Source organism: Strongylocentrotus purpuratus, unplaced genomic scaffold (genome assembly GCF_000002235.5).
Source record: "Strongylocentrotus purpuratus isolate Spur 01 unplaced genomic scaffold, Spur_5.0 spur5_scaffold_15, whole genome shotgun sequence".
Taxonomy (NCBI): domain Eukaryota; kingdom Metazoa; phylum Echinodermata; class Echinoidea; order Camarodonta; family Strongylocentrotidae; genus Strongylocentrotus; species Strongylocentrotus purpuratus.
The window spans coordinates 34024766-34035960 of record NW_022145600.1 but is presented as its reverse complement, the minus strand read 5'-3'; the positions used below and the strand labels follow the sequence as shown (position 1 = coordinate 34035960).

At 39.0% G+C, this 11195-nt stretch overlaps 1 protein-coding gene across 1 annotated transcript; it reads right to left on the bottom strand.

Moving 5' to 3' along the window:
* Positions 1 to 1876: 1876 nt before the first annotated feature.
* On the bottom strand, positions 1877 to 6907 carry LOC100890658 (NAD(P)H azoreductase). Its single transcript, XM_003727072.3, has 4 exons — positions 6337 to 6907; positions 3909 to 4066; positions 3288 to 3501; positions 1877 to 2817 (listed from the first exon to the last, which is right to left on the bottom strand). The coding sequence occupies exons 1-4, from the start codon at positions 6608 to 6610 to the stop codon at positions 2516 to 2518; spliced, it is 948 nt and encodes a 315-aa protein (XP_003727120.2). The 5' UTR covers positions 6611 to 6907; the 3' UTR covers positions 1877 to 2515.
* Between the last annotated feature and the right edge of the window lie 4288 nt (positions 6908 to 11195).

The following is an 11195-nucleotide window of genomic DNA, read 5'->3' as shown; positions in this document are numbered from 1 at the left end:
AGTAGGTTTGGCATTAGCCAAGGCCACTGATTTCAGGAAAAGCGACCTTGTAGGTGGATTAAAAAACAACAACTTGTAAACCAATAATCATAAAAGAAATTTGAACCCGACTCTCGTCTTAACTCTCCAAGCCTTTCCCTTTAAAGGTCCACTGCACTACTTGTAGCTACTTGCGCCCTCTCTATATTAAACAATACCTAATTGGTGACCATTGGTCCCCCATAATCCTCTTTTTCTTATGTTAACTGAGAGCTGAGTTGATGAGATAACCACCTGTCCAGTGACCTTGCAGGGCGGTCCGAGTAATCCCTCCAAGCTTTAATCTCTTTCTATCAGGGTGAATGACTTTGACTGTATTTCCACTTGTGATGTTTGGCGAAAAGGAAACTACCGTGTAAACAAGTTGCACCGTATATGAAAGAAGAACAAAAGTCAGGAAAGTGAATAGTGAAAGCTTGAAATTAATTTGATTAAAATTGTAAAAAAAAAAGTGTAGCCTATGTGATGTTTGAAAAATTAGATGACTAAATCTGCGTGAATTTCATTTACTTGCGGGTTTTACGAAACATGTTCATGCGTCATTTAATCCCCGGATTTAATCCCACACTTACCGAATTCCAAACCACTTCCCTGGATCAAATACAATTCTAACCTATACCTAAATTCCGACAATTGCAACCGCCTATACTGTTGACGAAATAACGCCAGGAGCGATTTCCGCCGGAGCAAAATGTATTACGTCTTGTGGACAACTACTTTGGATAATCATTTCATTTCAATTTATCACATGAACAACCTCATCACCCATTTCCTCACGGTCAGTCTTTCTATAGGTGCAACAATGCAAGAGAATGAGAAATTAAGAAATCAAAAAACCGCATTAGCTCTCAAATCCATTAGACACACCGGCCCAGACTTTTATTCGTATTTGTATTCTTTTATAAAGAAGGCGGTTAAAACCGGGTTACTGTCTAAGTATTGATCCCAGGCGCGTACGCAGGGGGGAGGGGGGGGGGGGGGGGGGGAGGGGGAGGGGGTTACCCTCCCCCCCTTGAGTTTTTTTTATGTGTATTTTTTGTGTATGTTTTTTGTGAAAAAGGTTGATGAAAAAACTGTGTAATTTTTGTATGAAATGTTACTTATTATATTCCTATTAGTTTACTGTCCTTACCCTCTCATGCCTGTATCCTCTAACAGGCAAAACATCCTGAGAAAATCCCAAACCACAAAGATATTTATGGTTTTCATTGAAGGCGTCACTGTGCAACGTCACTAAATTAAATGTCCTTTGGCAAGACATTGATCTACAATTGCCGGTGATGTAAATGGGTACCTGGCAGGAATTAATTCTTTGAAATACTATAGAGCGCCGTAATGGCAGCGCAGCTCAAGACGGGGTAATAATCTCCAAGTTCCAATCTTTAAGACATAAGACAGGCTTTTTAAAACCTTAAAACACTTAAACGTCTGGAATGGTATATAGAGCTATTATTCATTGCTTCGTGACGATTTAAATTTACCTACATGTATAATGTAATTAAATTGTAATACTATAGTTGGGAGATTTAGGGACTCGACTAGATCAGTTTTTCTCAATTTGTATCATTAATAATGGTCCATTTTCACTCAAACTTTCAGATTATCTTACATCTAGCATTTAAGTCACTACCTTAGAACCATTTTCTCTCATCTTTACAATGTTACCAAATCCCTTTAAGGGCAACACAAATCATGATAATTGTACGTGTAAAAACATATGGGGCTACATAATAATAATAGAGAAATTATTTTGGACTTCAACACATCCCTTCTACATTTAAAGTTCTAAAACTTAAGTTCAAAGATGACAATATTAATAATAAGCCTATCACATTAATTTTCTTGAAATGATCATGATTTTAATGGAATGAAAACTTTAAATGAAATACCAGAACAATGTCATTAGGCTACAGCCAATATCAACTTATGGCAGAAAAGCGACAGCAATTCGCAGTAGATTATTTTTTTAATATTGATTGATTTCCATATTCAGGTAAACCTGAACATAATTGTACATCATCAAATATACAACAGAGAGATTGTAAGTATTGGCAGTATCACACGTAGAAGCTAATTAAAAGTTAATTTCCAATGAGATTCTACCTCCTAATAATATTAAAAATATGTGATATCCAAATATTCATACAAAATGTATATTGGTCTTAACAAATTTATTCAGTCGTTTTTTGTTAATATAAATTAATTTAAGATGACCACTCATGAACAAAACGAATAGAACACTCCCTTACTTCACCTGCATACACACACTTGCAATTTTCTTTTTCTTTTCCTTTCTTTCTTCCAACTTCCAACTTCAAATTATGTTATAAACTATACTATTGTTTGAATATTTTGTATTTGATTTTTAAAGAAATGCAGAAACATCCGCAAAAAAATTTGTCATGGGCATTCTATTTGATTAATAATGTCACATTCCCCTCAGACTATCTGCCATTAATTGGCAACTTTATCCAGTCTATTTGAAGGCATCTTTGACGTTGTCGACCCAAGTCTTGATATCCGTTGGTTCTTTGCCCGTGATCCTCTTAAAATCTCCCATGTCAGCGATGTCGGCAGCCGGCGACCCTTCGTTGACGAGTCGGTACAGCTCCATGGCGCCGTCAGCTTGCCACTCGGCCATTCCAACCCCCATGAAAGCTTGCTTGCCTGCCTCGTACGGTACGTGTTCGTGCACGATCTCCCGACCCAATGCCTCACTGAAGAGTTTGGCGAGCTCTCTATGTGTGAACCGGGTGCTTGTTATGGTGTAAGTCATATCTAGGGGGAAATGAGAGGAGAGAGGATGAACAAGAGAGAGAGAGAGAGGGAGGGGGAGAGGGAGAGAGAGAGAGAGAGAGAGAGAGGGGGAGGGGGGGGGGGAGAGGGAAGGAGAGAGGATGTAGAAAAAAAATTGAAAAGGTATACAATGCATGCAAGAGAAAATACTATACGGAATATAATATGTTTACAAGGGAAATAATCTGCGAGGCCAAAAATCATCTTAACATTTTAGTTTTTTACAATCAATAAACATTACTTTGAAATGTTCTTAATAAGCGTAACTATCATCTAGGGGACATTTCAATTTCATGTTTGATGGCAGATTCTATTGTTTTTTCTGCACATAACTGCAACGAACCTCATTCCCTTGAACTCACTCTTTTCCTTTCAAAAGGCCTTTTCAAATAGTCATGTACAATCATATCCCGATAGAAGACCCATTAATGATAAAAAAGGACACGACATACTTGCGTGTTTCTCATACGACGCCATGATCGTCGCGACAGCATCACCGATATCACTGACCAGGACAGGACAGTAGGGTTTATCTGATTCCATCGCAGCGTAGATCTTAGACTGACCAACGATTCCGTCTCTCGCCATGAATAGGTTGTCGACGAAAATCGGCACTCGTAGGATTGTGTACGGGAGGCCGAGAGATTTCGTTCCTGTTTCAATAGCCTGCATGCAAGGTTCCATGAGGGGGAGGAAAGAGTTACTGGTATGTTCTAATGATGTCCTCAACTTGAAGTGAAAAGAAAATACTTAGGTCTCATTCTCAAAATTTACCGCTGAGGCCAAGTTTCCAAAAATGAATAATTTTTCAATAATAGAAATAGTGGCAATAAAATACAAAACATGTAGGGCCTAAACAGCACCTGCAAAAAGCAAAAATATATATAGTTTTTTTTTTTTTTGGGGGGGGGGGAGGGGCGTTCGTTTTCGTGTTTTTCTAAATAATTTTAAAAGCAAAATCTGAGGATTAAAACATTTGGAATACTTTCGTATGTGCCGGGAAAGTCGACCCTCTTATATTGGGGGAGTGTAACTTTCCCATTCGTAATCGTTAGTGACGCTTTTTTGCTTACCTTGCATTGTCGACCAAACAAGACATCGAGATCTACTGGTGGAACACTGATGACGACGACATGTTTGACGCCGGCTTCCTTGCCTGCTTCCATGGACCGGACGCTGAGGTCGGCTCGATCTTCCGTGGGTGGGACGGTCACGAAGATGACATCGACACCTTCATCGTTGGAAAGCCAGAGAAGACAAAGAGGTGATTAGTGGCGTAGCATAAGGCCTGTTATTTAAGGGGAACAATGGTGTCGGGGGGGGGGGGGCAACGATCCTAATCAAGGTGAATTCAATTCAATTCAACTAGTTTGATTAATTATAATTTTCAATAAAAACAATACAGTGATGATATAAAGAAGATCATTAATTTTTGCAATATATGAGAAAATGAAAATAGGGAACTAAAAAATAAGGCCACATGGCCTTGTGGAGGCATAGTTCCCCGAACAGTAGTTAAGAGATTTACATATACAAACAAAACTAAAAAAACGAAACAGGACAAAACATGACAGGGGCATCGTTCATGGCAGGTAATACCAATGGAAATTATCATTACAAAATCATAAGTTTGAAAACAGTTAGAGGTAATGTTGTATAATATGAATATTGGTACAAGAATCAATGGTATTTAGATATAAGATGCTGATTCGAGTTTCTTTTAAATAATGTTAAAGACTTGCATGAAGATATTTCAGGAGGAATAGAGTTCCAAATAACAGGAAAAATTGTTTCTTACAAATTTCAAATATATATCTTTAATGGCTAAAGATGAAAAGAGTCTCGCCCACGAGTATTATAATTATGAACATCATTATTTTAAGTCAACGTTCTCGAAATATTTTACGGTAGTTTATTTTGAAAATAAAAGAATCCAAGCAGGGCAATTGAATAAAAATATAAGTCATATATATTCAGTGTTTTCAATTTCATGAACAATGGGGCAGAGTGAGTACGATAAACACTGTGAATGCGATCTAGAAAAAAATATACATTTGAGTCTAAGAAGGGTGTGGCGTATATACCTTTATCAATTATCTCGCAACTACATTGTATTTTGTTTAGGTGCCGCCAGTGGAGGTCAATTGTCTATGTTTTGAATGTGGATCAATAAAATAATTTATCTTTCCTTATCTTATCGTTCGAGAAACACGTGCCTGCTTCGATTTCGGTAGTGCACATCAAACGCAACAATAACAACCAGCCATCATTATGTTGGATAAGTACAATTACGAAATCCTAAGTTATTTGTATTCAATAACAAGATGACTTTAACACGAAATGACGGACAAGCCTCGGCAGCCTCGGACAAGCCTCTAGCAAGCTTTCGGGTTTGTCAATAACAACCTTTGTGTATGCATACAATTTGAATATGCTAGTAAACCGGTCCATTAACTTTTAGGCATTCAGATTTGATTTCGTCAGAGGGCTAATAGACGTCGCCTGTCCTTTGTTTGATATTGTAATACAAATTTATTTTTTGTCAACAAACTGTCGCAGATTAATATAAAAACACTCCCCCAAATCAGATGGCGGTTATCCCAAAATATTTGTTATATTTTCGACCCCTCATAATTACTTTTGAAATTCATCCAAATTGAATGGCTATTGAAGGAATTACTTCTAAACTGTTTAAGTATATGCACCTTATAAAATACTGTGCGTAAACAATAAGTACATTCATGAGCAGAGACTTCGCATCATCAATGTTGAAACAAATAATTATGATTTTTTTCTTCTTCCCCTAACACAATATCTTTTTGGAACAAATTCATTACTAGACGATAAATTTTTTCCCAAAAGACTGCGACTTGGGGACATCTAAGCAAAAGGTGTAGGAACGATTCTGGTTCATTACAATATGTACAAAGCATATCAGATGTAATTTTCCACTTATAAAGATTATCTTTGAAGGGTAAAACTTTATGAAGCAATTTGAAATTAAATTGTCATACTCTGTTGTCTTTGATCTTTTTTTAATAAAAATCTAAAACATGCCTCCACTCAAAATTGATTGGTAGTTGCAGTATTTTCTGCCAAAATAATGACACCGTAGGATTTTTTGTTGTTGAACTCGTTCAAGATAATATAAAAGTGTTTTTCTTTCATGAGACTTAATTGAATCAAGTCGCAGTTTGATGTCTCAAATATTTCTTCAGAAACTTCCGTTTCAATTGAATTAAAATTGACATTTCTTATTTGTTCTGCCCATACTTTTGGAATAGCCTTTTTTAGTTTCGAAAATTTGAAGTTATGTAACAAAGAACATGTACCTAAACGTTCGTAAAGAGTTTTACATGATATCCATTGACCGTTTTCAAATACACCACTGACTTTACAAATTCCGCTTACATTACATTCTTTGAAAAATAAGACATTTTGCCCATCATCATATGCCTGTGAATCCAGGAGAAATACTAGAACGAATGTAAGATAGTATACCTTTTAGAGTCGATGTTAGGCTATCTTTATCACCCATCTGTGCAGAAACCACAGTGACACCTTTCAGCTGTCGAAGAGAAGATGCCTTTTCCATACTCGATTCCCGAACACCGGCCCTGATATCCAACGTATCCCCAAACTGAGCAGACAGGGCTCTGATCGTGGCGCCGCCGACATTACCCGTACAACCGAACACGAACACGACTGACTTGGTGGGTCCCGACGATTTCTCCCCTGCCGTCTCCGATGTCGCGGAATTCTCCATCCTCCTCATCGTAATCTCAAGCGAATTGTTAAATCGATCCTAGATTATTTTGAATGACGAATATTATACGAGCATACAGCAATGTTGTTTTCTCGTCAGACAATTTGGTTAGTGCTCTAGTTCTGGTGGGCTACTGTATACTGAAAGCTTTATGAATACAAAGTTGAATGATATTTTGACTGCCATGAGCGTGGGTGTGTCTTTGTGGTCCCTGGAGGCTGCATATAGAGCGAATCGAAAGATTTGTTTGTGCATATACGTGTCGATTAAATGAAATACGGCTGCTATTGCTAGCCATATTTTTTTGTAATACAGAAATCATGTACATTGCAATTTAATTGTAATATGTTTCGCATGAGAAATAAAATCAATTGAATAAAATCAGAGAGCTGTGTCTCACTCCTGGGAGTCTCAGTCATGTAGACATACTGTAAACATGAGTATGTGACCAAAGGTTTTCCAGACACCCCCTAAAACGAGGATATCTTTTAAAGCCAAAATACACCCTAAAATACACCCTTTTAAAACCTGTACACCAATATAACAATTTTGAAGCTGACTTTCGTCTTCAACTCTTCAAGCCTTTTCTTTTAATATCTTTCTATCAGGATGGACGAGATTGACTCTGTTTTTCCACATCTGATGTTTGGCGAAATTAAAAGGAAACCAAATCGTGTTAACAAGTTGCACCGTGTGAAAAAATAATATCAGGAAAAGTGATTAGTGAAAGCTTGAAATAAATTTGATGAAAAATAGTAAGAAAGCTTGGCCTATAATTATGATACTTGAAAAATCAGATGACTATAAATCTGCGTGAATCTCAGACTGGCAAAATGGTCTTTCCAACTTAACTCGGTTCCTGCGTCATTTAATCCCACACTTACCGAATTCCCAACCCCTTCCCTGGACCAAATACGATACCTAACTTATACCTAAAACCGCCTTTATACTGTTGACGAAATAACGCCAGGAGCGATTTCCGCCGGAGCAAACGTCTTGTGGACAACTCCACTTTGGATAATCATTTCATTTCAATTTATCTCATGAGCAACTTTTATAAACTTTATTCTCATCACTCATATCCTCACGGTCAGTCTTTCTATAGAAATACATAAAACGAAAGAGAAGATTATAGAATAAAGGAGAACAAGAAAAAATTCATAACGAAGGAGAACTGAAGGATAGATTGAAGGAAAAAAACGAAGAAATACATGACGAAAGAGAAGAGGATAGATTGAAGGAGAAACATAGAAATACATAACGAAAGAGAAGAGTATAGATTTAACGAGAAACAAAAACATAAAGAGAATATACACAGTCATGTACGGTTCCAGCAATCCAAAAATACTGCTTAGACCATTTTATCCCTTGACAATGGTATCGGTTTATTAGTGAACTTTCTATTCAATTCAATCAGTGAGGTGAGACCCCGGGGTTCTCGGGCTGCGTTTAAGCTCAATTTTGAAGGCAGAATGAGCGATATGAAACGCTCATCGTAAACGCTCATCGTAATCGCAGTTCCACGGTGTACTGTTTATGCTCACTTCTCTGGCTCCTCCAGGCAATTCTTGCTGGGTGGCCCTAATTGGCCTTGCAGCTGGATTCGCAAACATGCACTGTGCATGCTACGTAGACCCACTAGAGGTCAGTGCGTTGACCCCATTTAAACGCGTTTACAAATTGTAAACACACCTTTTTGTGAGTTTACGATCGGCGATCGCCGTTTTTCGGTAATTCTACAAAAGTGAGAAAGGACGCAATCGTGTTTTAAACTAAACGCGTAACAGATGCCTGATTCTGGCCAGAAAAAGTTGAGCATAAACACGCCCTCGGTCACATCATACTGAAAGCATGCGCATAGGCGCTGGAAGTGGGGGTGGGGCAGTGGGGGAGGGGGGGGGGGCTCCCACAAACACAAAAAAGTGGGGGGGGGGGGCAAAACGCAGTTTCTCCCCCCCCCCCCCAAAAACAAAAAAAAAAAAAAAAACACAAAAACACAAAAACACAAAAAAAAAACACAAAAAAAACACACAAAAAAAAACAAAAAAAAAAAAAACACAAAAGCATTATAGGAGTAAAGATGGTTTGTATTTTTCAACCAAAAGAACATGAAAATAATAAAAACCTGAATTGAATCACATACAAATTATATTCCATTCAAAGAAAAGGAAAGTTAACAGGACTTAAATTTCCTATACATTTCGCATGCCCCTATAGTCAATGGAATTTTTTCTAATAGCGATACGCGCATTCCGTGGAAATATTGTGAGAGGATGGGAAAGCGTGTGTGTTTTTATTATTATAGATGTGAAAAGATATAAGCCCATGAACACTGGCGTACTGATGGGTGGGAGGGGGGGGGGGGTATTTCTTACTTGATACCAGTGATTTACAAATGTTGTTGAAATGACATGATTTTCCGGTCTTTTTTCTCATTTTTTTTTTGTTGGAAAATTACAAATTCTTAAATTTACAGTCGGGCGAAAAAATATGCTTATTTAGACGCCTTCTGTCAGGGCGTGCAGAATGTCGGCGCTCGGGGTCTCGAGTCCCCCCATCCACTTTTTTTAGCATGATAAAGGGAAAAAGAAAGAAAGAAAAAGAGAAAAACAGTGAGTGACCTGCCAATGTCACAAATGAGGTACAAAAATGCTCATCTGGCCTTCATTAAATACCTAAAAACCCTGAGCTTCCGGGGGCTCTACCCTCTGGACCCCACCAAGGGACCTAAGGCGGCCCCTGGATGCTCATCTGACCGTAATTAAATACCTAAAACCCATGAGCTTCCGGGGGCTCTGTCCTCTGGACCCCACCAAGGGCCCTAAGGCAGCCCCTGGATGCTCATCTGACCGTAATTAAATACCTAAAACCCATGAGCTTCCGGGGGCTCTACCCTCTGGACCCCACCAAGGGCCCTAAGGCGGCCCCTGGATGCTCTTCTGACCGTAATTAAATACCTAAAACCCATGAGCTTCCGGGGGCTTTGCCCTCTGGACCCCACCAAGGGCCCTGAGGCGGCCCCTGGATGCTCATCTGACCGTAATTAAATACCTTAAACCTTTGAGCTTCCAGAGGCTCTTCCCCCTGGACCCCCGCCAATTAGTGACCCGCCAGTGTCACAAAAAAGGTATCTAAATATGCTTATCTGACCGTAATTTAATGCCTAAAAACCCTGAGTTTCCAGGGGCTGAGCCCCTTGACCCCCGGCGGGGCTAAGCCCCTGGACCCTACGCTCGCTACGCTCTACCTGATCGTTAATACTCCACTTTGTACAACGTTCCGCGGGGCCTGCATGTGCATGTACGAGTGGTGGTGATGCAGATTTTCCTTCTGCCCCCCCCCCCCCCAAAAAAAAATACGTGTTTGCTCATTACGCCACTGTCCCTAGAAGGTGAGCCCCCTGGAATGTTCGGCCCCCGGCAATCCCAGACTGCTTCCGGTGAGCATGCGTGACCACGAAAACGCGTATAAAGGGGGGAGGGGGGGTATATTGGGCGGTCCACGCGGTGCCGCATTAAGGGGTTCAAAAACGTCCATTTGGGGCCATTTTCAAGAAAAAGGATACTTTTTCAAAATGGTTCAAAATCCTGCTGTTTACGCCGGTAAACGCGTTTAGTTAGGGGTATTTTGCTAGCCCTCAGAGCCAGATCGGGGTAAAAAGGGGAAGGGGGGGGGGGGTAATAATTGCCTTTTGGCGAGACTACCGGTCGCCGCCTGCGCCCGCCGGTATGATCTTCTGTAGATCAAGATGGATGCACACGATACCGACCCAGACCTACTAAGTCTCACGCGTATAGCTGGTCCCTTATATTTTGTTTTTCATAGTGTATAGTAATTGTTCATTAATTGTACATTGTGTAATTTTTTTTTAACACGACATCTACTTTACATAAAATATATAGATCAAATTTGAAATGTAATATTATTCTTTTTTTCAAAGAAAGGACTTATGATGGCTGGTTATTATACCCATTTGGCAGTGTACAGGTTGATTTTATTGCTTCTCTATTGAAATAAATTTTTACATTGTGAGTTTTACGTCAGAAGCGCAATTTGATTTATTTAACATTGTTAACAACTTAAAGATAAACTTGAGTTCTGGTAAAAAAAAGAAAATGAATTCTCACAGAATCTAACGAAACTTACACTGAATGTTCAAGATTACAAATAAATGTCATGTGCCAAACAATTTGGAAGAAAATGTATACTAGCTGAGTAATGAGCATAGAAAGATAAGGAAATCAGGGTATAGTACTAGCCCCGACACCATGTGTGTTGTCCCATATTATGTGTAAGTGATTGTTACTTTACCAAGACTCTGCCAAATTTATTTTGATGACTCCAGAATCTTGCATTACACACCACTTACATGCTATATGATCAATTTTTCTGATCCATTCCACACCTTTTCTTTAACAATGCAATCGCAGTACCACCACTCAAGTTTATCTTTAAATGGTAATCCCTATCGCACTTCAAAATGCTCAAAGAGTTACAATTTTAAAATACTTGTTTATTAGGAGTATCCTCTTTTGAAATACCAGGGTTCGGGGGAAAACCACGCAAATCCTTATTTAGGGTGTATTTTTGGCTT

What these genes read in the sequence shown, in the direction of transcription:
- LOC100890658 (XM_003727072.3), bottom strand. Translation starts at nt 6,610, where the DNA reads ATGAGGAGGATGGAGAATTCCGCGACATCGGAGACGGCAGGGGAGAAA. An exon ending in TGTTTGGTCGACAATGCAAG is followed by an intron (nt 3,502 to 3,908) that starts GTAAGCAAAAAA and finishes CCTTGCATGCAG; the next exon opens with GCTATTGAAACAGGAACGAA. An exon ending in GTCGTATGAGAAACACGCAA is followed by an intron (nt 2,818 to 3,287) that starts GTATGTCGTGTC and finishes ATTTCCCCCTAG; the next exon opens with ATATGACTTACACCATAACA.